The sequence below is a fragment of the Cygnus olor genome, chromosome 8 (genome assembly GCF_009769625.2).
Source record: "Cygnus olor isolate bCygOlo1 chromosome 8, bCygOlo1.pri.v2, whole genome shotgun sequence".
NCBI classification, from domain to species: domain Eukaryota; kingdom Metazoa; phylum Chordata; class Aves; order Anseriformes; family Anatidae; genus Cygnus; species Cygnus olor.
This window is the reverse complement of record NC_049176.1, coordinates 24,181,275-24,198,540: the sequence shown is the minus strand read 5'-3', so window position 1 is coordinate 24,198,540 and position 17,266 is coordinate 24,181,275. Positions and strand designations below refer to the sequence as shown.

Sequence of the window (17,266 nt, the reverse complement as noted above, 5' to 3'; positions counted from 1 at the left end):
ACCAGTAAACCACTAGAAAGGGGCTCCTGGAAAAGATGAAGAAATCAGTAGTCTGTTAAAATAGTGAGGTCAAAACCAGAAAGAATAATCGAGGATTCATATCCTGTCAACTGGGAGCTTGGTTTTTAGTTTTCAAGCCTGTTTTCAAACAAAAAATGACAGCCTGGCTGTAGTCTTTTTGAATTTTTTTCACAGATTTGTCAGAGCTGTGGACATTACCACCAACAAACTGTCCTGGATGGTTTAATCTCATGCTACAATGACGTTATAGATGGTTTAGTTTGGTTTGGAGCTATACCTGTGCAGGCTGTAGGTGCTGGGAGCACTAATGATATGATCAGTTGGCAGATTCAGAGCAAGCATACAGAAGTGCTGTTCCATATGGTGCACGATTACATTGCAGACCCATCACCACAGCATACTGTGGAAGTCAAATGTATGCGTGAGGCCAAAATGGGATTAGTCAAATTCAGTAGTCCACCTCTGGCAGTCCTAGAGCCTACAATGATTTACTAGGGTCCTCCCCGCTGTTTCCTATGGAGAGCTACTAAACACTTGTGCTTCTGTGGATGGGTTAAATTTCCCAAGCTTTTTTGTATTGGCCCTGCCCGTTGCAGGGGCACATGAGGGGCACAGGTAAATGCTTCAGTCCTGTCCACGTGATTTTCTTCCTACACCTTCCTTGTCCTGGTAAATTGCTCCAGCTCATACAACAACTACCTTTTAGAAAAATAAACACCTAAAAGATGTAGGCTTTGTTGCTTGCTCACAAAGGACCTTTTTCTTCAATTTACACATGCTTAGTATGGCCAGGAAGGGATTCAACTCATCATAGCTCAAACCTACAGAGATAATAAGGTATTGTGAGCTACTCATCCACCTCCCTCTGCCCTTTAAAATTGAATCCTTGATATTCCCATGAGCTATTTCCTTAAGAATATGTACTGAAAGGGTCATGAACTGTTGGACCTTCTGTCCGCAGGAAACGCTTTTAATGCTGTGTAAGAAAAGCTAGAATATGAAGCAACCCCAAAGGGTCATCAAGTAGAGATCAGCACAGCCCCTGCCTCCCTTGCAAACCCTGGCACAGAAAGGATGGTGAGGGACAGGGCAGAAGAGGGAAGGATGGAGAGAGAGGATGGAAGGGCTCCATGCAGTGTTCAGGAGTTTCTGGGTAGTGGTGGGGCAGCTTGGTGGGCCATCATATCACATCTGATAGATGCTGAGGCTAAAGGAGCTGTTTAAACTCATGGTCGATGGAGAGAGAATTGCACAAAGGGCATGCGTCCTTCCTAAAACTACTGTTTGAGATGGTGAAATGAATTGCTCTGTGGAGGTGCCTGAGCTCTCCAGTGAGACCGACCAACTTGGACTAGTCACTTCATTAGTAAACGTATGAAGAGCAATGAACCCTGTTCTGAGCTCAGTTGTTGCTGTGGTCTGACACGGAGACCAGAAGATGTGCCAGGGAGGTGACCTCACTTCAGTTCTTGCTTATGCTGTATTTCTTAACCAAAGTGAAACAGCTGGTTTAGGCTTGAAGAGAAAATTGAGTTTTCTGTTGGGTGTTGGCTCTGCAAAGCCACCCTGATGGCACCATGTTGGGTCTGAAAGCAGAGAGCTGTGCCAGCACAGCGCCGGTCCCAAACTGATACGCTCAAGGAAAAGGATCGTGCCCCATCTTGGGCTGACCCCATTGAGGTCTCTGTGCATCGTGCTTCAGGCTATTTCCAGAGGAGATCTTCCAGTGCGTGACAATTATGTGCTTGCAGAATTCGTGCCCTCAACAGGAGGGATGCTCAGGGAGGTTAAGCTGAGAGGAAGAACAGAAGGGGGAGAGAGGTATGAGGAGCTTTTATTACACGGAGGAGCAGCAAGAAAGTAGAATTAGGCAGTGGGAGTCTGCCCCTCCTTCAGACTGAGATGCTCTGAGCATAGCCTTGCACTGCAGCTCTCCAGGCCTCCCCAGGGAAGCACAAATCTGTGCTCCACTACCCTGCCGTCAGTCTGGAATGACCCCTCAACTTTTGGCCCTCGTCACTCCAGTCCCCACCCGGCTATGGTGTGGCCCTTCTCCAGAGCATGTCCTGTAAGCGCTCACGGGTAGGAGGGGAGAGAGGTGATTACATGCAAGGAAAGAACGGAGAGCCATTGGGGGATTGCTGGACATCCAAAGTTCTGCACATTTTGGCCTTTCATGTTTTATTGCTTTGCTTCCCGTGACTGTCTGAAAGTGCCTGTGAGTCAGTTCCTCACAACTGCAGAGAATAACAACATCAAACAAGAGAGGGAAATGATTTCTCCATCTGCCTTGGAGAAGTGGTGGCATGATGTAAGGAGGCTATGATGAAAGCCTGCTTTACAAGACCATTGCACATGGTTTGTACAGAAGTATTTTTAAGGCACGCTCCTGCCAAAACATGGGAGGAAGAAAGGCTCGTTCCCCGCACCCCCAGCTTTTTGCGTAATACTGACATTTCAAAGTGCAAAAGCATGTCCTGCAGCAGGGGAAAAGGCATCAATCTGGGGTGACAGACTTCGGGGAAAGGTGGGGTGCAGAGTTCCCAGCTTTTTCTGAGCACTGGGCACTCTCCTCTATGGGGTGACCCTTGAGGTAGCATCAGCAGACCTGCAGGGGATGGTCTGAGTTGGTTGGGTTTTGGTTCACTCACCCATAGCCTCATCTCTCTCAGCATCTATCATCCATCGTCTTTGGGCACTGTTACTGCCCAGCACTTGCCCCAGAGCACGCCCAGTTCTGTGCTGTATCTTTTAAAGACACTTTCCCTTTGGAAAGCCCAACCTGCAGCTCTCAATTTGCACCTGAATACCAGCCTCCAGGAAGCCTTTGGTAAATCTGGTATGTTTGGGACAGAGGTAGGGATGCATTTGGGATGCTGATGAGTATGCTGCATCTTCTATTCCCTGGCATGGAGTACAGCCTGATTTGTTTCATGCAGACGTGGGAAGGAGGAACACTGGGGCCCTTTCTGGAAAATTTCCTTGCTGGATCTCCACAAGCATGAATTTTGTTTATGTTGACAGTAAAATCTAAAATCAAAATTTTCAGGCAGTCCTAGCAACATACTCATCACTAGATGCTTCTATCACCTACCTCATCTGTTAACCAGGTGTCATTTTGTTATGTGCTGGTAAGATGCTTCACAGCAGAAGGATACTCAGGCTGGAGGAAACCTTCAGCTGCATCTAGATCCAAGTTGAAAAAGCAGGATATGTGTGCAAATCTACCTTTTGCTCCTTGTCAAGGAGTGCTTGAGATAATGATCTGAAGCAATCCTTGTCTCTCTAGAGAAATTTCAGTGAAATCTCTAGTGAAATTTCAGAAAAGTGGTTTAGGAAGACAGAAACAAACCTCCTAGCAGTAATAGCGGTCTAAACCATGAGAAAAAGAAGAGTGAAAGATCCACTAGTTATTAAAGGATGGTATTCATTAGAAAAGAATGACTTAATGAAAGGATAGAAGCACCTATCATGTTGGATGCAGAGTGGAGAGGAAATTAAAGTTTGGAAGGTCTGTTTACAAAACTGGTTCTCCAACATGGATCTGGGACATCTGCAATGTCAGGAAATAGTAATGTGGGTCCCCAGTAAATTCATGTTGTTGTCCAGTGACCGTTGGTTTAGAGTCAAATGCTGGATGGCAAACCCAGATAAAATTCACTGTCTGAACTGTTTGCTGCAGCTCCTTACCGCAGCCTCCTCTTGACGTGTTCATCACTCAGCCTCCAAGAATATTCAGTTGGACCATCGCAAAATAAGAGAAACAGCATACTTCTAGAGGCAACACGCAAAGGAACAAGTAAATATTTGCCCCCGTTGTGAATGTGCAGCTTCTGGCATTTGCATTTTGCCCGCACTAATTCTTGTGAAGTCTAACTGCCATAAACACTCTGGTGGTGCCAAGAGCCTTGAAAATCAGCGTTAAGAGAGAAACAGGAATAGAGACTGCTGCCTCCTGATTGCAAAGCAGCCTGAGGTCTAAATGGCAACAAAACGTTATACATAACGTCTGATTCACTGTGTGGAGAATGTAAAGAATTGAGACCTCCCGACACAGTTTACATTGGCCCTTTTTATGACTAATTGTGCAGAAAATAGCTCTGCTTGTAGTGTGCATGGAAACAGTTCAGGTTTCTGCTGTGTGTCAGTTAATGGGCTAGCAAGGCTTTTTTAGCACAACTTCAAAGGCTCTGGCAATGGAGGTCCTTTGTGAGGGAATTATCTCCTGCTCCTTTGTACCCCTTTATCCTTCTAAGCTATGGAACAAAGAATCACGAAACGAAGAGACGGAGTAATTTGTAGTAGATCTCTAAACCTAGATAAAGTACATAACATTTGCTTAGAAACATTTTTCCTGCTTCTGCCTTAAAAATGAATTTGTATTTTTATGTGTAGGAACACCCAAGTTCATTTAACTTCTGAGGGATGCAATCTTATGCTTGGATATGCTATTGATGGGGTCACCAAGATGTCTATGACGGTAAAGGAGAGCTTTAGTTTCTATGGTCAATTAGAAAATACATAGTTGTGACTGTTAGAGTTGGCTGAGAAGTGTATTTTTCTCCCTGCACCCCTTTTGCCCAGCTTATTTCACTAAAAAAGGAAGAAATGTACCTTTTCAGAAGCACATATACATGTATTAAGGAAATCATGCATGTGGTTTTTTTTTGTTTTTTTTTTTTTACCTCTTCATAAAAAACAAAGTTGCTTATTCTTTCTTTCTTCCAGTGAAAAATGAAACCTTGGGGAGATAAGGAAACACGTTACATGCATCTGCTTTGTGTAGTTCAAAACACGGTTCTTAATTAAAAAGAAAAAACAGGGATGGAAGATGGCTGATTAATGTTAGCAGCCATGCTGTATAACATGTTCTTCCAGTGTTTCCAGTCTTAGATCCTCTGTCTAAGAAAAACAAGGCACAAGAGACGGGACAAAAATCTTGTCCTCATCAAATTTAACCTAGAAACTCCCACTGCGTGCAGTGAGCCGCTCTAGCCAGTCCTCTGCATTTCTGTTCAAACTCTGAAATGTCTATTCAGCACTGGGCCTTGTCCTCAAGTAAATCTCAGGAGTATTTCCTTATCCTTAGAGGGCAGAAGGACTGCATTCACACCTTTCCTGATAAGCTGGAGCCGGTAACTGAGAGAGAACTTAAAGTGTGTGTGTGTGTGTGTGTGTATACATATATATATATACACACACACACACACATAACAGACTGCAACCAGTTAACTAGATATTTTGTTCAAACATTTTACTTAAGAGTTCATTGAACGCTTGAGCAGTTTGCCTGGTATCATCGTGAATCTCCTAAGCACAAATGTGTAACGGATTGATGTCACAATATTGCATTTTATTTGCAGGATTTATTTATTTATTTATTTATTAAACTTAAACTGTTAGGAGAGGCTGTACTCAGGTACAGAGTTTCACTTCAAGTCCCTATCTAGAAAATCTTTTCTGTCTGCTATCTCTTCTCCTCCCCTACTTCCATACTTGCATGGAATTCTCAAGGTAGTTGGTGTTCTGACCTCTGGGATCCAGTTTTCATCAGCCGTCACAGTAAATTTGGTTAATACTGCAGGAATATTTTATCCAGGTTTAGACTGAAGAGGGAATAGTGATGCAGAAGCAAGAGCATTCCTCTGTGTCTTTAAGTTATCTGATCTACCTCTGGATGCACAAACTCTTCAATAGTTTTACTTGTTTGTGTGTGGTGAGATTTTTGCCTTTTGGAATGAAATTTCCTGGCCAGGCAGAGAAACCTTTTAAAGTTTTCAGCAGAAGCAGATATATGTATACACGTGCACACATACATATACACATATGAAGTACAGTGTGCGTGTGTGCATGTGTGTATACATAAATAAAATCCGCTGATGATGTAAAAAAAAAAAAATCTGACAATTATTACATATTTGTTTGCACATGTTGGCAGCCAGAGTCAGGGACTTGATGTTTGTCCCTGACCTAATCCATGCTGAACTCGCATCTTACTGCACTTTCCTTTCTGGTCCATCTTGTTTCAGCAATGAGCTGCATTTGAAACTGATGGCTGCTATATCAAGATAAGTCTTGTTGAACAGGTGTCTACATAATAAATATTGTTATCATGAGCTGTTCCAGTTCTGGAGCATTTGGGGGCTTTGTTGCTGACATATGGCCAAAAGCAAAAATCTGTGCGCATCCAGAACCAGAGTGAAAAACGTGCTGGGCAGTCCATGTTTTCCTCTACCGTCGTGCACAGCAGGTCCCCAGACCAAGAGGGTTATCAGCTTTCGTCATGGTCTCAACAGAGAAGGCAGGAAAGGAAGGCCAGGAGATATCACCTTTTGGTCTTCATCCATTGCTTGGAAGGGATTCACAGGCTTTGCTCAGGAGCTGACATTCCTGACAGGCCTGCCATTTTGTGGATGAGGAATCAGAGCTGTAGCAAGTTACTTTTTTCCGGACTTAAAGCAGTTAAAATTGGATTCTTTTGTACTGTTATAATGTCAAAGATTTGCTGGACCCAGGACAGTTTTTTCCATTAAGAAATCTCTTGGCATTTAGGACTGGTTCAGGGAAAGTAGAGCTCTACTACAGTGAGCATGAACACAGAAACATCTCTGACCTTGACACTTTTGACTTTGATTCCTCAATGTCACTTTACCAGTGACAGAATCGGGGCCATTGTTTGCTTTGGCCACTGCATAAAAAAACAGGATATGATCAAATCCAGTTAATCACTCACAAATGTCTCGTTTCTCAAATCTCTGAGGGTATGTAACACGTTTTTGGGACTGCTTTCTACTCCTTTGGCTTTTGTTATAAGTAAGTTAGGGGAAAATCAAATTTTGAGTTTTCTTAAAAGGAAGTGGAGGAATCCTGGAACACGTTAGGGCTCTGCAAATGTACGTTTAATCATTTGAAGAAACGTCTTTTGGCCAAAAGCTCTTACCACTGCTTGCAAGTTGCACTAAAAGCCATACAACTACATCATTCTCACAACTGATGCGAATTAGCGCCCTTGTTGGCAGTGTAAGGAGAGAGACGCAGGCTTAAGGAATACGGGAGACTGAATTACTCTCAAATTCATAGCGACTTTATGCAGTATGGGTGAAGTATCCTAGGGCTGACTGCTCACAGTTGCATCAGCTCCTTACGTAGTGGCATAGAATGGGGAGAGTCTTGGGCATGTCCCACCTGCCTTGGTTTTTTTCTGCGAAAAATATTTGATTCTGTAGTGGAGACGGGCAGTTTGGCATCTCCTACAGGCACATACTCTGTGCTCAAGGCAAACACACTCTCTCTAAGCAGCAAGCTTGAAGCAAACCAGAGGAGTGCACTTTTGCATGCTGTAGAACTCACTGCTGCAAGATGTCATGGGGCAAAAAGTAGACAGAGACAGAGGCCTGAGCATATTCATGGTGAATTGCTCTATTCAGAGCTGGCAGCGAGACGTGATGACCTGGGTGTAAATGGGGGTCACCCAGCCATGCAGAGAGAGAAGCTAAAGGACATAATGGGGGAGGATTGTTCTATCCTTTCCCGCTCTCTTTCATTTATATATCTATGTATATTTAACATTTACCGTGGGCCACAGTTGGAGACAGGTTAGTGGGCTACGTGGACTTCAGTGTAACCTGTTAGTGGAGTTCTTGCGTCCTTACTTTGTACCTCGAACCCATCCTGAAAACAATGTGGAATTCTGACAATAAGTTGAAAGCTTTGGAGGGATTACATTGCCTTATTGAGTCTGTACCCAAAGCCCTTTGAGGATTCCCATTGACTCCAGCAGGATTTGGTTCAGACCTCAAGTGTATAGGATTCCCTTAAGTAAACTCTTTCAAGGCCCATACATGCTCCAATACTTACTGGGCTCTTTGTTACTTCTGTGAATAGGAATGCGACCTTTACACTTCTAGCAAAGTGCACTGGTTTACAGGACTAAATCTTCACATTTGGGAAAAGATAAGGTTACCATCTCAGCTCCTCCCAGCCCTGCCGTGCAGGTGGCTGAGCGGTTGATGAAGCAATTTATGAATCGCAGCCATTTTAGGTAGATGAGCACTGAGTACAGCAGCTTCAGAGCTTCTTCATAAGCAGATGTCCATGAATGATGATGGGCAGGGTGGATATCTGGGGCTGTAAGTTGTTCCAGTCCATGAGTCAATGCCCAAGTAATATTCTTTTCACCACTGTAGGGTCATTTGGATATCCACATTAGAAGGACCTTTAGTCCATGCACATAGTAAAAATTTCTATGGTAGCAATTTGCAGATTCCTGGACAATCAAGTGCTATTAAAAAAGAATACATTAAGATTTTGGTTTATACACCCAGTCCCTTGGTCATGTGAGGGTTGGGAGGGGTAAATAAGACAGAAGATCATATCAGGCTGTATGCTGTCTGTTCCCCTGCTCATTGCCAAAGGCTGCAGTAGGCTCACTGGTGAATAGTTGAGGTAACTCCAACAAATTGCATAATATGCCTTTCTTGCTTTTGGAGCTAGCCTACCTTCTGGTAACCTTACCTCCCAAACCTGTTGCTGCAAAAGGAGAAAGACAAATGAGTGAGAGGAGCAGTTTAATTGACAGTGCTATTTTCTACCTGTATTTTAGGTCACTTCCTGGGTAACAACACTGTGATTGATGTACTGAGACAAGCAGGATTTGAAGTGGAGCACACCCCTCCTGGACAACCAATTGGAAAGTAAGCAGCTGCCCGCAGACTATTAATCACTTTCTTTCCTTTTCTTTTTTTCTCTCCCTTTTTCTGTGACTAAGCAAGATTATTGCATTAGTACAGGAGGTGGATGAGGGGGTGAGGTACCTTCCTTTCCCACGCAAGTTCCAGACAAAAAGTGCATTGTAAAGTATCTGTGGCATGAGTTTGGAAACACAGGGAGCTTCAGTGGCTGTTTTTTTTCACTTGTGAACTTTATTCATATCATAGCTGCTTAGAACTACTAGCTCAGAGGCACCACAATTTCTTCCTGTTTTCCAGAAAAATTGTTCTGGTCATTTTCCTCTATAGTTGTTTTGAATTTTTGTCTCCATGGGGTTTTGGTTGCCTCTCCATCGCAGAGCAGTAAAGTGCCACCAACTTCATTCTTCAGGCCTCTCTGTAAGGCTGCTCTTCTTCAGGTGGGATTTCAATTTTGCCTGAAGGACCAGATGCGATGTAGCAGATGCATCTTACACACTCTGGAAAGTGTGCTGGGTAGGTAAAAAATAATTGGATATTCCCCAAGCATCTCCATCCATCTGATCAAGTGTAAAGCAGGCAAGAAAGATTGATTACTATGCTCTGGGCAATCTTTGTTAGTATAAGCTAAAATATGTCATGAAATTGTCTTCAAGCAGTGAAACAGATTTCCTTCTTCCCCTAGACTTCTCTTTCTTGGCAATTTAGGTGAGGTCTCTTTCTGCTCGAGGTCTAGAAACATCTTAGAAAATAAAACTGGAAGGGATGGCGAGATACCATTTAAGTTTGCAAAATTAACCTTTCCCTTGCATTCTGCAGACAAAAATTGGCTGAGATTGCTTCATTATAGGATTGTTATCCTCCTTAGGAGAAAGTCTTAGCAGCATGCTCCTGTCCCTGGTGGGGCAGACATGACATGGCCCAAATATGAGATGAGTTTCAGTATGGAGGATTAATTGTGGGGCTAGGAGACCACATCTGAAAAAGCTATATTTAATATACTTGGAAAATCTGTCTGATTCACCCTTGTTTGTGAAATACTCACAATGATTCAAATGATTCATACAGAATACAATATGGCTCAAGTGTACATAAGTGTCTTTGACAGAGCATTTATCCTAAATGCTTCTTGGAATATGTTGAGCCATTAAAGTCCAGTCTTAAGTAACAATGGGGGGAGGAGAGGAAGAAAAAAACATCATACACAATGCAGCGCATATATTCAGAGGAGGTTTAAGAAGCACTTGTGACAGAGAGAAACATCAATGTGACACAGGGAAGAGCAGTAAATTCTGTAACTGACTGAAGCTGGAAATTTTGGCTTAAATTAACCAAAATGCCTGTGTCTAAAAATACAACACGACAGAAAGCCCAAACAAGCATTATCAAAACAGCTGAGTTTTGCAGTTCCTGCAGGAATATAGTTCCTACATTTCTGACAGAGAAACTTTCCTTTCAGAGAAGCGGGCACTTTCCGTAGCAATTTTCATTTAGTTGAAAGTATCATTTTCCCATGGAAAGTATTTCAATTGGAAATTGTGAAACTATTAATTTATTGGCTGTTAGCAAATCTTTGAGAGGAGAGAAAGATACAGTAGCGTGAGAGAGATCCAGGAACAATCTTAGCTCTTTATGGTGTTGGGATATGTCTTTATTAAGTCATCACAGGCTTGAAGTAACACGGTGGGGCAGGAAATGTGAAACAATGCTACTACTTAACGTTGACCTACTGGCAATGTGGGGTACCTCCATGTATGCATTCCCCAACCTTGGCAGCAGCATCTCTTGTTCATGACGTCTTCCCTAAAATTGTCAGTCCCTGGGGAAAACATACTTGAAGGCAAGAGGACTTGGGCTGCTGCCTAGAATAATGCATATGTCCTCAACTGAATTATCCTACAGATGGTAGCTTCTGTATCCGGATCCAGAGCAGAGCATTTGGCAGGTTGGTCCCTTTGTCTGGACTAGGGCCCTAATTCTGGTGGTGGCTGTCCTAAACAGTGAACAAACAAAACTTATATTGATGCATATTGTATATATCAACATATATACAGTATTGATGTGCATGTATTGGGTATGTTGATGTGCATGTGTACTGAACTGAGTTGAGAGAGGGCATATGGCTGTATTCCATAAAGATTAGATGCTCTGTTGATGAACCTGTATGTGTCCCTATGGTCTGATGATCCACGCAGATCAGTCCATCTTAAATGAGAATACAGAAAGAAAAATAAATGGCATGGTAAAGAAATACAGGGTTGTTACTAAATTGCATGGTGCAGAAACAGTAGAAGATTATAGAAAGTTTAAATAAATAGAATTTATATGTCAGGGAAACATCTTGCGGCTTTTAATTAAAAAAGACTCCCAGACTAGCATGTCAGGACTGTGTTTTCACTGTCCTACAGCTGGGGCTGCATCCATCAGAAGTGCTTGGAGCTCCCATTTAGAACAGAGGAGTTTGCTGCAAACCATGCTGTAGCAGATGCATCTTAGAGTAGCCTGCATTTAATGTTTTCTGGGTGAGATGCAAAAGAGTCTAATCAAGCACAGTAATGACAAAATTTGACAGCATATTCTGAAAGCATGACCAGTTAATTGGTATGATGCTGGTCTTTTGTTATTAAGAGTCTTATGGAACCTTGCATCTTTGTCTGTGCTTCTGTTTTGGTTTTTTGTTTTGTTTTGTTTTTTCTTTCTCTCCTCCTTCCTTTTTAAAAGATGAAATAAAAACATTTGAAAACAGCTAGAAAGGCCCACAAGAGGAACTGTTTTGTAGTAGTGGCTATACTAAACATGTGTACACATACAGTAAACAAGTAGAAGCTCAAAAAAAAATGGAGCTGCTTACAAGAAGTTGTTTTATGGATCATAGAGATGCAGGTGTTTTCATCTTCATTCTTGTACAATCATACATGAAAGAGGAAGTGTTTCTCTCCTCTGCTTAAACCCAAAGGGATGTTTCTGCTTTAATTCCAAGTAAGTTGTTTAAGGGAGTCAGGTCCACTTCATTGCGTTCTGGCACTGACAATTGAAAAGTTGGATGGTGTGCAGGGAAAATCAGCTGGACTCCAATGGAGAGAATTGGGGGAGTGTGGACAGCACATGGAAAAAATGCAAGGGTTGGAAAAAAATGAAACAGCTGTATGGTTATGTTTTGGCCAAGGGAATTCAAAACAGGATTTTTGTGCACAGATTGTGCCCGGAAAGGCCAAGAGGAATGATTTGAGCTGGCACACAGGAACTTTTGGAGGTAGATCATATTGAAACTAAGGGTGGTTTTGGCTGAATATTTTGGCTGACAGTTAAGTTGCAGGACAATCTTTCTCAGGTTAAGTCAGAAGCCTAGCTATTTGCAACAATGAAGGTAACTACATCCTAGTTACTAGCCGTACTGTCTTGGTGAAAATAAATAAATTATTCTTGTAGATCACAGAATCGCGGAATGTTAGGGATTGGAAGAGACCTTGAAAGATCATTCAGTCCAGTCCCCTTGCCGGCCCCCTCCCTCTGTCCGACAGCGACAGGACAGGGGCTCCACCACCCTCTGGGGGTATCCCCCCAGGGCCCTTCTCTCTGGCACACCAGGGGGTTACTCCACCAGGCAATCGCCTGCTCACACGCCCTAGTTCCCCTCAGTCTCTCCTCCTCCTCCACCTCAGCCACCATTTGAGCAGCCCTTCCCCCTGAACACAGGCGGTCTCCCTGCTGCCCTCCCCCGGCAGCGGCAAGCTCAGGCGCTCCGTGCAGCCGGAGGCCTGAACAGCCGCGTCCCTGGTGGGCAGGGTCTGGGTCGTCGGCGTCTTTTTTTTTTTTTTTGTCTTTTTTTCTCTATTTCTCGGCGGAGGGCCTGGGCGCAGTCGCCGTGGCCCTGGCAACGCCCAGTCCCCGTCAGCCTCTGTCGCGGCCTGGTCCCGCCGCTGCCCTGGGACGCCCCTGACGAGGCCAAGCCCGAGATCCCCCTGAACTCGTGGAGGGGCGTTGCGGCTGCGCCAACTCCGAGGCGGCCAGCCTCGCCTACTGAGGATAGATCTCTGTTCCTAGAATAATATTATTGTTATTGGGATTGAAATGATTAGTAGTCTGAACTTCATTGTTCAATAATAATGAAGCAATGTTATCATAAATAGGTGGGGTAGTCTGGAATTGTGTTTAATCTCTAACACCTGTTTCAGAAAGGACAAGAGAATACATTTTAGAAAGAACTACTGCTATTCCTGTGTATTAGAAAAGCATTGAGAAGAGTTAAACAGGACAAAGACAAAAGCTGTAAATGCCTTCAGTTACATACAGTTTGGGTAAAACCAGGATATTCTTGGCTTTCTGCATCTAAGATGCTAAGCACAGGTTGTTAGATGGCTTCCCTTTGAGACAACCAAAGTGATTACTTTGGGTCTCACTTTTCTGTTGTCTAGTGACAACCAGAAATTTGATCCAAGCTCTTCCTTTCTTAAGGTGCTGGAGAAAAAGTGAGGCCTTAGCAGTCTAGAAGAGAGAGCTAAGACGTGGAGGGTTTTGGTGCCTCCAGAATCAATGAACTGGCAAAGAAAAGTTCATGTAAAGTACATGTAGCTGGCGCAGAGCTATCCAGGAGCTACACTAGCACCTACTGGATTTCTGAAATCTGCTAGCTCCTGTTGATCTGCCTGGTGGCTCTGTGCTGACTTTTCTGAGTCCTTTCTAAAATCCCACTGACTATTGGAAATACCTTCTTTAAAGCTTCATCCCTTTCTGTAAAGGACTCTGTTGTACTCAGCATGCAGAACAATGCTGTAAACACTTCAGAACTTACCCCCACATTGGCTTCATTTGCTTATTTTGTTGCCCGAGAGAAAGCATCCTGAATCTGTTTGCCTGACAACCTTCAACAGCATTCATATTTTCTTCTTATTCTGTTGGCTGTCTTTGTTGTCCCCAAATAAAGGCATTGGAATATGAACAGCTGAATCAGTATCTCATTGCTTTGCCCTGAGATGAAAAAGGGTAACTTTTAATAGTGGGGTTTCTGCCAATCGGCTGTCCCTGCCCCTCTCTTTCTTCAGAGAGCAGGGCTGTCTGCTTGGGGTGGGGGAGGAGGAGATGGGAGAAAGTTTCCCTTTAGATGGATTCCAGTGAGTCGAGCAGATAAAGGGCCACAGCTGCTTCACATTTAATTGGAAACAGCCAAATTGCGAGATCAATTCAGGAAGCACCTGTGTCCAGTGATGACTCTCTATTGTTACTGAGTTCTCAGAATCAGCTCTGACCTTCTGCCATGCGCCAAGCCTTGACATACTGCACACAGTTTTCTAGGCCAGAAAAACACACGGCGGTGCTCATTTCCATCAGACTGCTCTTTCAGATATTATGCTCAATGCTGCCTTCCTTCAGAATGGGAGAATTCAGGACAGGCTTTTATTTCTGGCCATCTGAGAGTTTATTGCAAACTCTCAGAGCTCTGCTGTAGAAATTAATTACCCTTCCTCCTTATGGTTGAACTTCCTGGCCCAGTCGAAGCAACATGTCTTTGCTATTGTAGTTTCATTTTTCTGAAGCAAAGTGCTTGCTTGTTCTCCTTTTCTCACAGCATTCTACAGGTGTGACCCTGGCTTCCCGGCATCAGCATTGTCTCATGATGGAAGTGTCTTTGCTCTACTGTAAATGTTTTCTTGTTCCCCATGGGATGAAAGCACACCTGATCCACACAGCAGTGCAGCCTTTTCACTCCATCGGGATCCATGACCTTCAAAAGGTGGTGTGCAGAACTGGGTGGAAAATTTTTGATGTAACTTTCCCCATAACTCCTACTTAGTAAAAACGCCAGTTCAGTAGACACCATCCCAGAAACTTACTGGTGCCATCAAAGCCCTCAGGCATTTTCCAGCAGTTGCCATGTTTGTTGGGATACCCACGTGTCTTGTTTGGGGTGCCTGCATGGCAGGGTTCCTCCATTCTCATTCTTCCTGGACCACTTAGCTGTTAATGTTTGGGATACCCTTAGGAGAACATTAAAACTTTACTTATTTTACAACTTTATTTCTAAAAGAAAGAAGAAAAAATTGTGAGAGCTGTGGCACTTTCATTGGGAACAACTGAATTAATTAAGGAAAAAAAAAGACCTGGGGAGACATTAGGCCATTCTGAATCTCGTCTCTTCTGAGACTGGGAAAAATGCATGCTTTTTATTTCTGTGGGTGGAATAATCTGCCCATTGGGATGCTGCAATTCTTCTTAATCCTATTGTAAACCTCTGGATCTTTCACTTGATCTGAGCCTGAAGATCATACTCCCTTCACAAGCTTCCTTGCCCTCAGAAGAAAAGCAAACCCATTATTTAGGGGTTTTCTTTGACAGCATAATTTGCAGTAAGTGGTGTATAGGGATTAAATGGGGTTCATCTGCATGCATTGGCAAATTTATTGCCTCATCTAACATTGGAGAATATAACTACTTAATGCTTAAAACATTTAGTCATGAAAATATGCACAGTACATTTTCAAGGGTTTCCCGTGTGCCTTTAAAATATCCTCCTTTGCGATTTAATTTTCTTTGTGTCTATAATTGCCTTATAGCCACAAAGCATAGGGTCTGAGCCAATCAAAGTAACTCGTAGGGGGAAAGAAATTGAAGGAAACCTCCAAGTCATGGTAAAAAAGCAAAGTCAACTTACAAGTTCTCAGCCATAGAAACTTAATTATCCTGTCACTTCCTTCCCATTGTTTAGAGCAAGTGTGTGTTCATGTTCTTTAGGCCATCTTTAAACACTGCCTGCCTTCTGAAAGAGTGGAACTTGCTACAAAAAAATAGTGCTTATTTTTACTACCCATCCTGTGAAAGAGCAGGATAATTCATGATGTTGGTGAAAGAATATAGAAGAGAACTTCTCAGGAATTTTGCTTGACCATTTTTCCCAGTGGGGCATTCACTTTTCTCTATAATCAGATTTTATCTTTGGAAAATTTCTAGTTTATTTAGAAAAATATTTTCATATTCTATATGATTGTATTCCTCGGGAACTTGTACACAGAGCCACTGGGGAACCTTGGCCTGGCTCTGTTGGCTCAGAGGGCAGCTTGCTTGTTGAACTGTCATGAAGCCAGCACTATGGTTCCTAGTTTTTCAGCTGCTCTGCAGCCCGTCGGTTTTAGATCTGGTTCTCATGCTTTATAAACTAATAGTCAACTTAGAAAGCCTTGGAGACTTCAGAAGATCAGAGCTAGTTCTTACTTTATTTCCTAGCCAAATTTTGGAATTCTTGGTTCCAGAGGGAAGTTGATTTTTCATCCTCTTTCTGCATCCAGCCAACTCTGATGCAGATCTGTTCACGCTAACATCGTTAATGTAAGGTTAAAATCCTGGTCCGTAGTTGCTAGAGATAAAGCTGATCCAAACTGTACTGATATCAACATCAAGGCTTCCATATGTGCCAGTAGCTTTAGAGCAGGCATCATTAACATGAGATTGTAGCTGATCGTCTCCTGTCTTTGGTTGTGAGGTGCCGTGAAAGAAACAGTAGAAGATAGGGAGCTTGCTCACACATTATTATTAGAGTCGATGTAAAAAGACTGGCTTTTCTAGAGGAGTGTCTGTGGGTGTCTTAGCTAGCTGAACTTGCTTGCAGTAGACGTCTGGCTAGTTTTAGATGTTTAATCATTTTGTGAGATGAATTCCCCTCCTATTTGGAGGACTTGGGCTCTGTGTTCAAGTGAGACAATGTCATCAGACTCATTTAAGCCTTTGGAAAAATTGCACCATCCTCTCTCCAGCCTTATATTGAAACGGGGAGATTGTGTGAATTTTCTGTTTGTGTATTCAGCCTGCACTTGTCCTGTGGATTGATGGCCTCCGTCCCAAGTGATATCAATCTGGGCTGAAGTGCAGCTGCACTTTGTAACAGCTCAAGGGGCACAAAGGTATCAAGTGGTATTGTGTGGTTTGAAAGATGTCGTTTATCTAAGGAAGTTTGTGGTCTGTTTGCTGTCACTTTGTCTAGGCAGTGCCGACTTCCCTTACCTTCACTATCACGTTGTCAGGCAAAGAGACCTCACACGTTAGGCCAGATAGCTTTTCCTCTTCCAGAGCTGACTTTTCCTTCAGCCAGGAGGTCTGTGGGTTGTGCTGCCATCAATAGAGCTACTTGATTTAGCATAAGTGTAATTACTTGTAATTCTGCTTGAGGAGATCTCTTTCACATGCATGAGTTCCTAAAAATGGAACAGGGCAAGAGAGTAGTCAATGAATTTTTCATTGACACTTTCGCTCAAAATTCCTTCAAGAACACAGTCTTAGGAAAAAAAAAAAAAAAAGGAAAAAAAAGTTGGGGATACAGTTTTCTGCATAGCAATACAGTGACAAATTAATTTTACATCTTCCATGAGTGTTCAGCTATTTATAGGGACATGCTTCACAGCCCAAATGGGGTTAGAAGCTCTCCAAAACAAAATTGTGTGACTGGTGACATGGCCAGATGACAACTTGCAGATCTTGTAGCAAGTTTTGAAATGTACTTACTTTTCTGAATTGCCCCCGCAAGAAGATGGTCATTCTTACATACACATGAAATGAAATCTTCTGCCATT

General features: G+C 43.0%; 1 protein-coding gene across 3 annotated transcripts in view; it reads left to right on the top strand.

The window, feature by feature from the left end:
• Nucleotides 1–17,266, top strand: part of TRABD2B (TraB domain containing 2B) — a 284,436-nt gene that overhangs the window by 227,435 nt on the left and 39,735 nt on the right. For 2 of the 3 annotated variants that reach the window (XM_040565346.1, XM_040565345.1), the window contains exon 5: nucleotides 8,624–8,714. In XM_040565346.1, the coding sequence (XP_040421280.1) occupies nucleotides 8,624–8,714 (91 nt within the window). Of the gene's footprint in view, nucleotides 1–8,623; nucleotides 8,715–14,274; nucleotides 15,599–17,266 lie in introns of those variants that run through there. The other variant, XM_040565347.1, reaches the window with a different exon arrangement.